The sequence below is a fragment of the Argopecten irradians genome, chromosome 14, assembly GCF_041381155.1.
Source record: "Argopecten irradians isolate NY chromosome 14, Ai_NY, whole genome shotgun sequence".
Classification (NCBI taxonomy): domain Eukaryota; kingdom Metazoa; phylum Mollusca; class Bivalvia; order Pectinida; family Pectinidae; genus Argopecten; species Argopecten irradians.
The window spans coordinates 6474601-6491974 of NC_091147.1; the positions used below are offsets into that span (position 1 = coordinate 6474601).

Consider the following 17374-nt stretch of genomic DNA (forward strand, 5'->3'; position numbering starts at 1 on the left):
ATTTATTTACAGATTTGTCCAATTTCCAATTTCTGCGCTTATTCATGCATTTACGAACCATGGTAACTACATCACAATACGTGAAAATCTGCAAAATTGCAGACTATTTGGACCAAATCGCAAATTTATATTAAAATGGTAATATTAAGCTACTTAATTGTATTATCAAACCATACATATTGATTTTTTATGATATTGAAATGATATGTTTTTCGTGATACGTCGGAAGGCGACTACATTACCGAAAATTTGTTTCTTACTATAAAAATATTGAAATACTTCTTTCGAAAAATATTTACAATGTTTGACAGTTTAATGATATTATTAAGACTATTTCAATTTGCCTAACGTACATCGGTCTATGGTAGCTCTGGTAGATCGGTAAGACACATTCCTTACATTTGAAAACATGTAGTTTAAACATTCGAAGCTTGACCTTTCACATTTAAGTCTGATAAAAGAGAGTACAAGAAAGGATTAAAATGTCATTGATATTCAATAAAATTCTGGTAGCACTTTTTTGTAACTTATAGATCTTTTCAACGTATTTTATATTGCTAGGGACATCCCGCCTTTGAACAATATATGGTTTTTAGAACGACAATAATCTATTAGACTTTTTGTATAATTCCGTCAAACATAGATGGTTAAAGTCTTCTGAGAACACCAGCATATCTTGATTACGTCCTACAATCTTTATCAATATGATCTTTCCAAGAAAAAGCTGTGTACGGAGCTAATCCTCATGCCCTTATACAGATGTATTTTCTTAAAGACTTGTTGTTCGTCATCCAATTAACTCTACATGGCCCTGCAGAGTTTTATCTTTCCATTTTTTAAAACGTCTCCCTTGACACTGTCTCATTTTTGGCCTTCTGTTGAGCGCTCGCCCCTGTGAGGTAGTCTCTGGTGTCTGTTCCCTGGACAAAACATACCATGGTCCATGAAAGTGGAAGTTAATGCTCCTGCTGATTTTTCAGTATAAAAGGAGTGGGAAGACTGATTTATCTGTTATTAATATAATATAACCGGGTGGGATGTTTGCTTGGTGTTTTCGGCGGCATGCTTAAGCGATATTTAAGCATTGAACATCTTTCAGTTGCAATTCAGAGGCAACTGAAAGAGTTGGCATTCATAATGGGTATGAAGGCCAAACGAAATACGTTCAATGCTTATATTTACATTTGGTTACAATTTAATGTTGACATATCAAGGGATTTTGCATCTATAATGAATTAATCATTCATTATCGTCAAGGATGGAACAGCTATTTAAACAGCCGTTTTCCTTGATCGCTGGCACGACAATTGTGACGATAAAATGATGATGACGTCATAATAAGCGAGGGAAATTCATAGCCTATATATGACTGCAAACTTCATTTGGTAAGGTTACATTGTGGGACTGCAGTGGAAATGTAAATATAGCACGATAAAAAGGACAAGAGTTCCAATATACATGAAGACAGTGCACGAATATACCAGTGACGTTGCTAACGTTGTAAACAGACGATGGGACGAAACCAAAATTAACTGAGTTTTACAAAAAACGTAAGGCCTAAGATTTTAACCAAAACAGGAGACAAGACAACAAAAATATTTCACTGAATGCATAATGTGAGTATTCTTTTTTAAAATGCAATGGTAATAAGCGCTACTGAGTAGAAGCTGATATGCTATTTTACTGCCGACGTTGAGTTTTTGACTTTTGCTAAATGAGTAAAAATATTCCAATATATTGCAAAAAAAAGAGTTTTGTTTCTAGACTTTTGGTATAATAAAATAAATACTACCTGCATTAGAGGGTGAAAGTGGCTATTGTCACCCCTTGGATTATCACTGTCATCCTCGGCTTCGCCTCGGTTGACGTGATATCCACGGGATGACACTAGGCACTGTCACCCTCTAATGTAGGTAGTATTTATATAATAGACAACAATACGTAATCAAATACACCAAAATACGGCCAGGTGAATCAATGTCTGTAACTACATAAATGTTTTAGACCCTTTTTTAAACTAGTGATTTTTGTATGCCTAAATATCACTTCTTAGGCGTACTTGAACATAAATAAGTTGCTAAAATGTGTATGCACCCGTCCTAATATTAGGTATTGCTGTTGACTCATAGACCATTGTGTTGTTTAAAATTTCAGCAAAATGTTTTTTTTTTTTGTATATTTTGCCAACATTTATAAACAACACAACAGTTTATGAGTCAATATTAATACCTAAGATTAAAACGGATGCATACACACTTTTCATCAACGTAGTTATGTTCAAAAATATACCTAAGTAGTACTATATATAGCCATACAAAATATCAGAAGACAAGTTTGAACATGGTCTAAACATTAGATTGGTCAATGATTGTCATGTCTTCCATTCGGTGTTTCATACAGCATTCTAGTTTCGATAAAGGTATAAACTTTTTCATTTGAAGGCATTACTATAAAATTATTTGACAATGTGTATGGTTTATGTGGGATGTACTTTAGGCGAGATGTTAAACTCGAAACACAGTTTCAATTCATCCCAAACATTGGCCTGGCTGACCTTTTTATATTTACAATATGTATAATTGCTATTAGTAAGTATTGTCATCAGACTGATGCCGTTTTCAGTGCCTATTATACGCGCGTAGCGTATGACGTGTAGTGTTTTAAAACTAGCATTATGTAAGGATCATAACAGGGTAGATGTACATACGACATCCACACATGAACTACGTAGTACTTTGCATACAGGGGAATTTTTTTTACTGTTAATATGACGTTTCGCCTAAAGTATTTAACCAACCAACAAGTACCTGAAATGGTTTGGTGGTTATCCTTAACAGATACTAGAAACCAGGAGCTTCTTAAGAGAACATACCTCATTCTGTTTTATATCTTATCCATCGGACCACTTTGTATTGTTTTAATAATGCAAATGTTATGAGATTGAAATATTGATATTTGTCATCTCGGTAATCGTTTTCGTTTTGTTGGATAGCTCATATGCATTAAAAATATTTCGCTCGTAAATGACCTTTACTGTTGACATGACGTTTACCCCAAATAAACCAACCAAATATGTCACAAGAAAAGCCAGTCTATTTGAATTTTCTAGCTGATTAAATGTGTTGATCCAGGCACTGTATGGGGTTTAATTTTGGAAATCCCATATGTATACTAAAACTAACATCTAATGTAATATCCATTTCTTTGTTGTTCTAATCCTTATAGTACATTAAATTACGTAAACGATGATTGTAAAACTTAGTTCCATTTATTACACAATACCAGCTGTGAAAGAGATTTCATTATTGATATTATCATCTCATCATGATCTAATCAAAACTACACAGTTTAATGTGTCAATTTGGTCACCTCTTTGACAGTTATAATCAAAACCACGAAAAATACAAATGGCACAAAATACAATGAAATTTTATTGATGTCCGATTCATATTTCTAACAATAAGTTATATTTGTTTGTCATATGTCATTTTTGACATAATGTCCTACATGCCTCCTTTTGCATCCAATGCATTCGTTTTGCTTCTCCTCTTTACATAATCGGCTGTCATCGGATATGTTTTTAGTACAAAGAGGAGCAACGTCAATTTCATACTTAATTTCTCTGTTATAGTCTATCGTGAAACTGAACGTGAATCTTGATGATGTTAGAATTAAGCGTGATTCCTCGGACGTTTCTACAAAACTAGTCAACAACAGAGAGGTGTTCCTAAAGCAGAGCAATATAACATCTTGAATCTTGAAGGACAATCATACTAGTTCCATGGAGCCGTACAATATACCAAGGTCTTATTGAACGGTGGATAACTGTTGGAAATATAATATCTTTTATCACATTAATCCGCCTGGCATCAAGTGACTTCATTCATGTGAGATATGTCACTGACTGGACAAATGTCATTGGCTGGGAATCCATTGCAAGCAGGACGAAACGATATCCATACATATTTGTTGATCTAGAACGCATATTCATACCTGACCTACACCTACAGACGACAAAAAGAAGTCTTTTGAGCTACAATACCTCAGCTGATATTTATCCTGATCTATGACCACAGACTATATAAATAATTCGTTTATCCTCATCAGTTTAGGTGGTGTGTGTTATCGGTATTTACCATGTCTATCATTGTTTGTTTTTCCTGGGGATTTTTCTTCTCCGTAGATATATCGTACATCTCCAAGGCATTTTTACAGAAGTGATACGTGACAACAGTACAGTGGGTGTGGCTCAGCACGTTACTGGTGGTCCGGATACGGTCCCTGGGGGATAAGAAACAGTTAATTAGCAATTCAATTTATTTACAAAATTAACACAATAGATAGGAACTACATAAATGTATATAACAATACAGTTGAATAGGAAGGCGGGGAACACAGTCAACATAAATTAAGATTAATATGAGTGAAAGTAGAGCACACGTCTAATTAACACAATCAATTAAATAACAAAAAATGTGGCATATTAGCAATCAGTTCTGAAGTGAAGACTGTTTCTTTTCAGAGACATGTATTAGACAGTGACTATTTTTTCAAAAATTATGACTGGCTTTAATTTTTTTTATTTATTGATTTAACTAAAGACTCTGTATTTACTATAGTACAATTGTTTTTTGATACTTACAAGAACTTGTTTTATGATACTTACAAGAACCACTCGACAGCGAAAAGAAGAGAAATGGAATCGGCAGGAATGTTCATGGAAGTAAGGATCATCACCAGGGTAACGATACTAGAACTGGGCACACTAGGTATGGCCATAGCGCAAATAGCGGTTAAAAGGCTGTAACGGCAATAACATCAAAGTTAGATTGATAAAAGTCAATATGTACACATCTTCCTGTTAGTGTGAAGTCAAAAACGCCTAGACGGTATATATTGTAATTGAAATCTGGAAATTAATCTTCTAATAAACAACTATATAAGGTGTTTGCAAGCTTGCATATCTGCGACACTTCCACAAATAAGATCGATATTTATAAGCGGCAACTGATGGTAACTTGCAATGTTTGTAATTTTACGGATGATGTGTATGACAGTCTAAGAATGCCTTACCCAATAATAAGTATATCACCAAAACTTAAGTTGACTCCAGCCAAGTTCCCTACAAATATGGCTGCTGCTGTGATATAGAGGGCACTACCATCTGCGTTCAGTGTAACACAGAAAGGAATGACAAAGCGACTGACTCGTCTGTCAACTTTCTGGTCCTCTTCGCACGCAGCCAACATCTCGGGAATCGCCACTGCTCTGAAATAGAGGAGTCAGAAATGACTGACGCACGCTCAGTTTCATAATACATGTATTTACTTTCTTCTTCTGAATATTTCACTTGAGGCCATACTTTTGGCCTTCAGTTGAGCGTTTGTTCCAGTGGGAAAGGCTCTGGGGTGTGTACCCTGGCCAACACACACCTTAGTCTGTAAAAGTTTCCGCGCTTGCTTAATATAACGCTCAGGATAACGGGAGTAGGACGACTGGTTTGTCAGTATAATGCGACCTGTTGGGGTGTGTTGTTTGGTGTCGTCGGCGGCATGCTTTAGCGAGGTAACACTATAAAGAGAGCAAGAGATCCACCACTACAGCGTGAAACTACACGAATTTGCCACAATTTCCAAAACATACAGACATCAACACACTGCGACACATTGTACATATGGGAGTCTCTCCTTAAATGACCCTGGCTGTTAATAGGAAGTTAATCTACCAAATCAAACCAATCAAACTCTTATTTTGCCATATGTTATTGCAGATATTGGCCATTCCTCGATTACATTAGTTATTGTATCATTTATCTTATAAGGATTTTCAAAAATCGCAAAGTATAATAAAAAAAAATCGTTCTTGACATGTTTCAATGAAAATATTACTAAAAAACTAAAAAATAATATTTATTTTACTTACGCATTCGAAAAGCTTTAGTTCATTAATATGCTTATCAATGATTTACTTAATTTCGCAAAAAAATAAATAAAGAAAATGATAATAGTGATGATAATAATGAAATATATAAAGTTACTTACGTACTCGTTGACGCAAGCCCGATCATCCATGCTTTACCGATCTGTATTGCCAATCTAAATGGATTGCGACGGGTCAAAGTAAAGAATATAAACGGCATTATAACAACTTGATGTAGAACTATTCCTGTTGTGACTACAGCTACAAACATTCCCAGGGCTATAAATATACCCTCTAACTCTGTGATAGAAGCCATGGACGCCGCAATCAAACTCATTATCCCTACTGGTGTTAACCTGCAAAGGATAGAAATCAAAGTCAAGGTGTTGGATTGGTGTTTAACAAAAGGAGCGAGGTAAATGTAATAATACAAGGATTACGAGGGTATATAATAATATTTCTAGTTTTTAATTAAGATCTGATATACATGATAAAAGTACGTTTTGTTGACGTGATTCCTTTGATAACATTCTGAGTTATGAATTACTGCAACTCGTTTCACTCCCAATCACGACATCTTGGAGAAGTTTTCGGTAATTTTTGGAAATATCAAAAATATTGCCGGAAGTCAACGACGGAAAGTAACTCGGATAAATTAGAATACTTTGACTCCAGGAGTTACATGTAGAATAACATAATCTCGAAAAAATAAACATAACGACTATTTGTAAGTTTTGTGCATTTGCCAGCACGCTGAGGTATAAATGGATCTGCCTTATAAATAAAATAATTCATTACCATAACATCCATCGCAGTATAACGAGGAATATATCAGACAGTGACTCAAAAAAGTCTAATACCGGCTTGCCTTTCTCCTTGGCTTTGCTTAGTGCTATTCCTATCAGCAGGCATGTTGTAATGATACCTACAGAAACAATAGATCAGAGATTAGGACTTAATCATAACAATACATTGTTTCTACAGAAACAATAGATCAGAGATTAGCTTAAATCATAACATTACATTGTTTCTACAGAAACAATCGTTAAGACATTAGGACAATAACAATAATATACACTTAAGTATAAGAAACTGAAGCATAAGAAATTACAAGATAATGCAATGAAAATACTAAAGAGCACAGAACTATGTATCAGGTCTGATGGTATACATTCTACACATGTGACACGAGTTATGGTTCTTTGTATGGAAAAGTATAAAATGCTTACAGTGATGTTTGTCATAATATCTTGAATTTGATATAGCAAGTTTAACTTCACCCGTTATAAAGTAAGTCCATGCAGTACCACTACCTTAACATCATATTGGGTCCCAGTCAATTGGCATCTAACAATTTACATGTTTACATGTTTACTCACCCAGTAAATTTGTTCCTGACGTTTTACCAACTGTCTTATCGAGTTTTCTCAGCGTCTCCTCTGTAGTGCCGTTTGTTGTGTTCTTTAACAATGTTTCATAGGTGACTTTATTTTGTGTAAGTGTCTGTTGGAACGCCATATCAACGATATTGTCTGGCATAATATTCCTGGAATATCGATATCAAAATATCTTAATATAAGTATAAATCAAAGAAGTCCAATCAACGATTTTATTCCAGGTAACAATTGATCATTTCAAAAGTCTATATGTAGGATACGAATTACCTGAGACAGTAAATATAGATTAAAAACGTATTTCTAACAATGTGGTCAAAGTAACAACATTTGGTTTTTTATAATTAGTTTAGAAAACATATGTATAACCAAGACCGCCATCGATATCTAGCAATCATTCATAATAAAGTCAAGGTAATTACTCTTTTGTTGAACCACAAAGATAATTGAAGTAAATTGAAGATCTGAATGGACGTGCAGTTTAATACAGGGAAACTGTTTTAGATTTAATTGATGTAATTACATGGGGGATAAACAGCAAATGGAAATTACGAAGGCATGGAAAGGGAACATAAAGGATATTAGACGTTTGTCATGAGGTCAAATCGATATAGAATAAGTCAGTTTTGGACACAATATTTTGTCCCTATATGATAAAATGTGTACATATACAGTTTATAATACAACCTGTAACAAAACAACATTCAAGTCAATATCATAACGTACCGTAACAAATCCGCAAAAACATCCGACGTTTCTATAACGGTTGTCGATTTTGGTTCCATTTTGTCTGAGATTACACCAACACCTGCAGTAAAAAATATATATTTACAGGACATTCCGTAGCCTTGTTTGAAATTATATGGATTAACATTCAAAACTTAGTTTTACTCATAATTCAAGATAAAAATCTATCTTTGTGATATTTTTCTCATTATATCATATAAGAGATATACAAAATCACAAGTACAAATGTATTCTAATTACAAGGTTTAGTTTAATTGCAACAAATATGTACGTTTTATGCTATTGTAATAACTCAGGTACCTGGTTTCATTATTAGACCTAGAACAATAGCGATGACACAGGCGAGGACATTGGTAACGGTGATGAAGATGAATGCCACGAGACTGATACGGCCGTTAGATCTGGCGTCCATAGAGGCTGTCGCTGGAAGGTGGAATCAGTATTATAATTGCTAAAGTCGTCCTAAATTGTATGATATAACATTGATATAATATGTCGATGAAATTATCTATTATTTAAAGATAATAAAGAAATCAAAGTAGGAAACCACGATACATAGGGGATTTTAATCTAATTAAAATCCCTTGTTCATTTTATTCTCAGTAAACTAGTTAGTTTAGCTAGTTAATTTACGATGTAGATAATGAACAACACACTCTAATTAAATTACTTTTTTTTTTATACTTTTAACATTGATATAATTATACATTATTACATATAAACGTCGCTGATGCTGATGGAGGAAAAGTTCAGTAAAAATATAAGCAATTATTTCATGCCACTTGACTATGTTGGAATCTACGTTGGCTCTTGAAAGAAAGAAGGAAGTGATTATATTTTAACACAGTGATATAAAATAACTAGATTTTATTAATTAACTTTACCTGTTATCTCAGGTCTTTTATAATGTCAACTTACCTGCAATGACACTGCTGACAATCAGAGGTATAACCATCAGCTTTAACATCCTGATAAACAATTCTCCAGGCATACCTGTACACAACACATCACATAACATTGCATTGGTGGATATGATATATTATTAATTTGATGTAAGATTTCTATATGTGTAACGTTTTAATAAACATTTCTTGATGCGTAACTACGTACGCCTAATAGGTAGCCTCGAGTAAGTTAATAGCTCCACACACTCACTCACGCATTCTTTGTTAAGCCTAGCCTCGCTAGCTTACCTATCCATGTCAGGGCTGTGGGGGAGGGGATCACGGCCCGGATACCGAACCCGATAGCGAACCCTAGGACGATCCCCGCCGTCGTTAGGAGGAGCAGCAGGTTATTATTTACCCACCGTCTGAGGGGTGAGATCCTTCTGTTGGCTAGCATGTCTTCTTTTGCCTCTTCTACTTCAGCCATTGAAGTACTGTTGAACATAGGTCAAAGGTCATAGAAAAGGTTATTGATGCATGTCGAGGCATTCATATAGGCGTATGGATGTTTCTTCGATAAACTGAGCATTCTTTAACTATTGTCATAAAGGTTACTAAATATTCAACATTATCAGTACTATTGCTTTACGATATTATATAATAATTAAATAATTAAGCTATTCCTGTACAATGATTTACAACATAACCAGTACTATAACTTCACGATATCATATAATTTTTAGATAACTCAACTATTTCTGTAAAACGATTTTCAACATTACCAGTACTATAACTTTACGATTTTATATACATTACTAGATAACAAAACTACTTTTGTAAAATGATTTCAACATTTACATTTTTAAGATTGCACTTGCGCATTGATTCATGCAATATTAGGTAATAATCGAAAATAGATTTTCTTGAGAAGGTAAAATCTTGAGAAAATGTCTTCGGTGCATACGGTAATCCTAACGTTTTTCATTTCAATATATCTGGATGCATTTGATATACTAATTATATCAACGTAGGCCAATGCCCCGACCCCCCGAACAAAGAAAAAAAAAAAAAAAAAAAAGACTAAAAAAGAAAACCCGACTGTGCCAACTTAAGCATCACGTACACGTTAATATATCCACGTAATACATATACACGCACTAAATCCGACAGGCACCAGAAAACTATGTATATGGACCATGCTGATCTATTATGGAGTACATATAAACCTATATTAGGGCTTCCTACATTTTGTTTATGATGGCCTTTACACATTTATTATGCCTCGGTAATTTAATCATTTTGATCAGTTGATATGTTAACTCTGAAGAATACCTAATTTTATTGTTATTTAGTCGTTTACTAGTTATGTGTTTATGGTTTATACGTTTATGATATCGTAACATTGTACTGTAACCACAAAGCGCTACACAGTCTATTTTGACTGCACTAGGATTTCTGTATACTATACATTCTTAAAACATATAGTTCAAGTGAGTGTATTACGAAAAAAGATGAATCCCTTGAATAATCAATAAATTAAACATTCCAATATTAAGATTGCATAAAAAATTGGCGACAGATTATATTTGATTATATTTAAGTACGTGATCTATTATGTACATAACTTATCACTGGTAAAAATATAACTACATATACTATGTATATTATAAAACCTTGGTATTAACGTTATTAAATGCATGTGGTGTGTCGGTAAAGATAGTACTAGGAATGTCCATGTCCATGTTGGCCTTTCTATCATGTAGTATAATGTCACATTCTTTGTATTACATACAATGTTTACAAATATGTTTCAAAATCACTAAAACAATGTCATGTGCATTGTTTTAAAATAAAAAATATATTTTTAAGATAAAAGTTTATTTTGGTTCACTTGAAGGATGGCTTCTTACTCATGCCAAATAGTTTAGGTGTTTTCTACTGATAGGGTATTACATGGCGAAAACATGACCAGACTAGTAATTCTAATATAAAGTTCAGTTTACACATGGTGCGGAAACAGCTATTTCCTCTGTTAAATTAAACACATAATTTGCATAATATGCACTGGAAGTCGATAAGTCAAAGAGAAATATCTTTTCCTAATGCCTTCAAATGAATTAATTATTTAAAACAGGTGGTCACAGAAGAAGCGTCTTCTCAACAACGCCACACCAATAAGCTTTGTCGCTGACAACACCATACAATAAGCTTCGTCGCTGACAACACCATACAATAAGCTTCATCGCTGACAACACCATACAATAAGCTTCGTCGCTGACAACACCATACAATAAGCTTCGTCGCTGACAACACCATACAATAAGCTTCGTCGCTGACAACACCATACAATAAGCTTCGTCGCTGACAACACCATACAATAAGCTTCGTCGCTGACAACACCATACAATAAGCTTCGTCGCTGACAACACCATACAATAAGCTTCGTCGCTGACAACACCATACAATAAGCTTCGTCACTGAGAGTGCCATACAGAAAGAGTGTTTTAAATATTCTTCCGTATCTGCAGTACTATACTAAATTACTAATTCAATACTATTCGTCATTTAAAGGATCATACAAAATAAATTATTCCAGAAGTTCCTTTATTGATACCACAATACCAAATACATTGTACGCTATTTAATAGTACGAACAAATGCTTTGTCTTATGTGTCGATAAAACCATACCCCGTTAGTAAAACTGGAGGAAGAAGAAGAAAAAGAGCCATTTATTGAATCACATCAAAATTATTTCATCTATAGCTCAATACAATAGAGGAATCTGACTTACCAGTCATTATCATCAAAGACGAATCATTCCACGAATAGTAATGCAAACGTTGTTTTTTTATAGTACCAACATCAGGACATAGTGTGGTGACTGTTCGTATACATGTCTGGGATACAGATTATACGCAGTCATAAACCTACTTTAAAGCCTGAGATGGGTGACAGCTTGGTCCTAGACCTGACGTATTGTAATCTGTTTTTGATACTTATTTTTTGTTATACTTCTCAATCTAAATACAGCCATGCGTTAAACCCGTTCTTTCATACCTTATCGATAGTTTGTGTGAGAACAAATGCACTATTCTTTATTTTCTAAGTTATTTTCTGTTGTGAATAATTCACGTTTTAGTTGGCGATCATTATTGCATGGTTTATCTATACCACACTGACGATACGGCTGTACTCTCATTCCACTTGATTACATGTAACTTATTTTGTCTCGTTACAGGTGGTTATGCTTGTTTCCCAAAAGATAGCCTCGTGAAGGTACGGCGACAGCATTGTGCCTTCTACCCACATTTGATTTATCTTAAAAAGGTGACAACATTTGGTATCTTACATTTGTATCATTTAAAGCTTACTTAACATCGCCTCACTCACATGTGGCTTTACATTGTGAGGTCACTGTTATTGCGGAATTGTATGAGATAACCTTAGGACGATGAGACGACTTTACCATTTATACAAATATTTCCCACCTTCTTATGTTGATCTATGAAACTTGTTTTCAGATATTGCAAAATTTATATGGTCTAAAGCCAATCCCAGATATTTCATTAATACTGAATTGCCAGCGGTCACCCATCGCTATTGTCAGTCATATTTAATCATGTAACCAATCTAAACTCCAGATTATTCATTCGTTATTACCAAATTAATCAACAAATATGAATGTTTTTAACAAAGTCAGTATCGATATATCCTTATATTGATACAGTATATATTCATACCAATTATGACGATTTCCTCTTCTCAACTAATCCCTAGCCTTGTATGGTTGGGAAATAATCACCATTTTCTTTTACTCAAGCACCGTATCTTTCAAATTAAAAAAAAGTTATTTTTTAGTCTACATATTAAATAAATACGTTTAAATGTACAATTAAAGTAAGTTTTTCGGGACTTTTATTAATGAAAAACAGTACACGACATTAGCGCGTTTATTGTGATGTCACGATAATGTTTGATTTTCGCACCATTCCTGGATTTCATAGTATAAGAACAATGAGAGAGTCGGGAAAGTTTTGTATTTTGTACTACAGTGGTATTTATTCACACCTTTCATTTCCTTATATCAATATTGAGAGGATAATACTTAAATAACTCAAACCAAACAAAAAATCATCAGCGCCTTATACAAAACCAAATAAAGTGCCACATAGACGTGTCCAGTATTAATGACTTGTGTAACAGGCTATCTGATAGACTGGTAATTGTTCATAATTTATCACCACAAGGTGCAAATTAGAACCGGGTTTACAGAACTCATAATGACCCAATCCATCCCGAATACCATCCTCGATACTCCAGGGGTTACTATCACTGACGTTATATCCATCCATGGACTATGGCATACCAAAACTGAATATAACAGATGGCATATGTAATTTGATCATTTGATGTATCTCAAAAGAAATGTATGACGGTACACTGTGTTTGACTGTGTGGCTTTTAAGTTTGGCGTCGCTCTCTCCGAAATATTCAAAAGAAGTCTCTGCAGACCTGTGATTTGTCAGTGTTTATCTCCTGAACTACCTCCATTTGTACTATTAAAAAGGCTATTGGTTGATATATAGTCACCCCTGAAGTATCGGGGATGTCCCGAATAAATACATACGTTGTAATAAGAAACTTCATTTTCTGAGTTTGAGGTTAGCAGCAATCTCAAGGCCGTCCAAAAGCCATACTCGATACTCCAAGGGTTACGATCACATACGATCTCTACACCCCTGGACTATCTCATAGTAAACTTGAAGGCAGCTCAGGGGAACAGATCTGATCAAATAACAGACTTGCAAAACATTCTTTGAAGACTACAGAGAGAGTGACGTCTTACTTCAAAGCCACACAGTCAACAACAGTATACACTCGTTTGATGTACATCAAAGGACTAAAATACCTGTTCTGTTCTGTTGCCTCAAGTTTTGCTATGAGATAGTGCAGCGTAAGTGATCGGAACCCCTGGAGTGTCGAGGATGTCCAAACACCAAATATCTTTAATGGTGTGATTGAATAAAGGACTAGGTATGGTAAGGGTCTTTGTAGCCCCAAAATCCGCTATTTTTGAGTCTGTTATTTTAAGATATGAATCTTGCATTTCAAATATTTATTACATACCCGACATAATTGATAGTGCTATTAGGTACATATTGTAATATAGTAGTTCTAGCTGCCATTGCAACCATTCTTATTATGCGTAAATTATGCAAAATGTGAAAAATTCATCAAAATTGGCCTTTTTTATGCAGGTTTTCATCTAGTTAACATAGAGCGCATTCTAGATCAAACTTTATATTTCTCAAAATGATGTATTCTTCGTGTCTGCTAATTCCCTTAAAATATTAAGTTTGTTCAAGGTTGTGCTCTTTTGCTTTTAATAGAAAAACTATCAAAAGAATATGCCAAAATTGACCAAATTTTCAAATTTGCATAATTTGTGCAAAGTTACCACGGTTATATAGCAAAAACATACTTTCTGTCAATTTTTTTTATTAAGTTCTTATCAGGGGCGTATTCAATATTTCAAACGCAGCAACTTAATTTCTAAATACTTAATTTGAAATTTGGTAGATTTAGGGGCCAACAAGAGCCATTACCATATCTAGTCCTTAATATGATAGTTTGTGAGAACGCATGTACATCTGACATCTGCATTTTTATTCAAACTTAATATCAGAAAGATTTTTCTGAACATCGACAATAACAGCCTGAGTGTTTTAGGTAGTAAATTTTAAAATAAGCGATAAAATTAATTTCATGTTGTAAATGCACATAAATATGCTAATTTAGCAGGTGTTGCTAGGAACCGCCAAATAAAATTCTTAATAACTACTAAAACAACTATAAACCTCGGTTCGTTGAATAAATAAAAACAAAAGTAAACACATTCGCTGATAATATAAATATCACGAGGTATAAGTTATATATGGAGCCGCGGGGACCGAGTGGACAGGTCTCAGGACGTACTACCCTACAAGCCATCAACCTGTTGATGCCGAGTTAGAAGGTACTATCAACAGGGCGGTGTTTTTTTCCGGGTTCCGAAACCTGGCACGTCCTTAGATGACACTGGATGGATTGAGGACGTTAAACCATCTCATTCAGTGATTTATGTCGACTGACGATTTTGTTTATCATAGTGAAACTACAGAAGAGGGTTTCAGTATGATATAACCGGATATAAGGACCTCATAGTTCCGGTACTTCAGTTTAGAGATTACACGCACGCAATGACCCCCTCACTCTCGAATACAAACACGTGCATATGCTGTTATGATGAGCGGTTGTCTACCTTTGTCATTGATCATAATCACAGCCGCCCAAAAGAACCAAAGCTATTTTATAGTTTTATTGAATAAATAAACTATTCTGATGGACTTTGGTAACGCGTGAAACTGACTTAAAGTATATGTATTCAAACTGTGTATTACAGATTTATATTAGAATATCAATAATTGGCCTATGTTCTAGCTAAACAACAAAGACTCGATATAAGTTACTGGATCATCGTATTTTCTGTTTTCCTATAAAGAAATATGATACACCTACACAACTCCGAGAAATTGATCCCATCAACTGCGAGTTTCACTTTCATCTGCCTTTAGTTGTATCAAACATGTAGATAACATCGTGTCACCAGGTTTTTATACCTTTCCTCCTTGTCTTTATTCGGTCGCGTTTGCTTATCAGTTTACGTCCCATTTACTCCCCTTCAGGTAAGTCAAAAATTGTGATCGTCATGATTATAGTAGTTGTAGAGTATAATTAACAGTGTAGTATATCCCCTCAAGCTTTGTACAATTTACATATATATACACACAATAAACCTATACAGGGCAACACGAACGACCTTAATGTTATATAAGTAATGTATAGAGACTGTCGTTTAATTTCGCACAATATTCATTCAGTATAAGTATAAACTGAAAATATGTATTTGATATTACATACGTATTGGGTTAGTTAAATTCGATATCTGAATGAGACAAATGAAAAAGGTACCATAAATCAATTTTTTTCGCGACTGTTAAATCTAGTGATTTCCAGATTAACATTCACGGATTTAAAACTAACTATTATCAGTTGTTGGTATCAGTATAAATGATGCTGGTATCAACGCACGAAGATACACATCCGTGAAAGGGAATCGGACGTGTAAGAGAGTTGACATACAGTATTCGCTATCAAATTAAATAAAATCAGAATGACAATCTATCTATTTAAAAATTTGTTACAGGTAAGAATACCATATTCCTATTTTTATATTTCTTCATTCAAAAAACTTTTCTTTGAATACATATAATACATTCTCTGTAATAATGAATGTTCGTGCAGTTTCTCTCCTGGTTTACAAATATAAAATCATTTCGTGGATTGTCGTATTCGTGGATAGTTGCTGTCATAGTGGTTTGGTTAATGTATAAAACAACCTTCGTTTTTTAGTATTCACGGTAAACAAAAAAAAACAAAACCCCGAAGATTTCGTTGTTACGATGAATTCATAGTATACAATATACCTACCTCCACGCCTATATAGATGTTAGATCTACCTACCTCTCCGTACTCCGAGGATCCACGACTGTCATTAGGGACTATACAGAGGACCACAACACAGAGTTTGTATCGATTATAGACTTACACCGTTACACAGCTGGCAGTGAACTGAGTGTGAGAGAGGAAAAACCTTGGACTACCGGATATATGTAAATACACTGCATGCGCAATTTACTCGCACTCCGGATCCATTCACGTTTGTTGACTAAACACAGAACCCGTTCATGTTGTAAACAAAGTCATTTTATAGGATGAGCTTCTCGTTCCATTTGCTGTGACCCGATAAATCAAAATGGCGATGATGCATTTAAAGTAGTTATTGACTTGATCGTGAGGAAAATTGAGACTTACGTGTGTTAAACTAAATAGTTGTCCGTATAGTTAGTGTTCACTTTATCTAAACGAGGGTCATTATCGGTCAATTAGCATACATGTAGCTTTTACGTTTGGAAAAAGAAAAAAAAAATTCGGTATGCTTTGAACGCATAGATAGCATTCCATTAAAATTACAATGAGTGCGCCGTGTGCAGAACACATTTACAAACTTACGTAACATGATAGGGTAGTTAAACATATAAATCACTACATCTAGCATGTCATATCTAAATATTTCCTTTAAATAGAAAATGTTCAGAGACTCCTCGATTTGATTGACGTAAGCATGCTCGGCCTATTTTACAATAAATTGATAGAATTCAGAAATGTAATTGTAAATATGACGGAATGAAAGATACAATGATATTTTAAGTATTTCAAATAAACTTTACTTACAATAGACAATGATTACTTTTTTTCATAATAAGAGCAATTAACTAAAATCGAATGACGAACGAAAAAAAATATTAAAAAATATTTCCAAATAG

The 17374-nt window shown here is 34.2% G+C and overlaps 1 protein-coding gene across 5 annotated transcripts; it reads right to left on the reverse strand.

Moving 5' to 3' along the window:
* Window positions 1-3406: 3406 nt before the first annotated feature.
* Window positions 3407-16741, reverse strand: LOC138306874 (excitatory amino acid transporter-like). 5 transcript variants are annotated; one of them, XM_069247384.1, is made up of 12 exons: window positions 16512-16729; window positions 12689-12776; window positions 9254-9441; window positions 8979-9053; window positions 8361-8483; window positions 8040-8121; window positions 7299-7465; window positions 6718-6844; window positions 6042-6275; window positions 5074-5268; window positions 4667-4801; window positions 3407-4281 (listed from the first exon to the last, which is right to left on the reverse strand). In XM_069247384.1, exons 3-12 carry the CDS (start codon window positions 9432-9434, stop codon window positions 4104-4106), a joined length of 1497 nt encoding a protein of 498 aa, XP_069103485.1. In that variant the 5' UTR covers window positions 9435-9441; window positions 12689-12776; window positions 16512-16729; the 3' UTR covers window positions 3407-4103. The 5 variants fall into 5 exon arrangements, with proteins under 5 accessions (XP_069103485.1, XP_069103486.1, XP_069103484.1 ...); XM_069247385.1 differs by lacking the exon at window positions 12689-12776 and having other exon boundaries at window positions 16597-16741; XM_069247383.1 differs by lacking the exon at window positions 12689-12776 and having other exon boundaries at window positions 16512-16728.
* Between the last annotated feature and the right edge of the window lie 633 nt (window positions 16742-17374).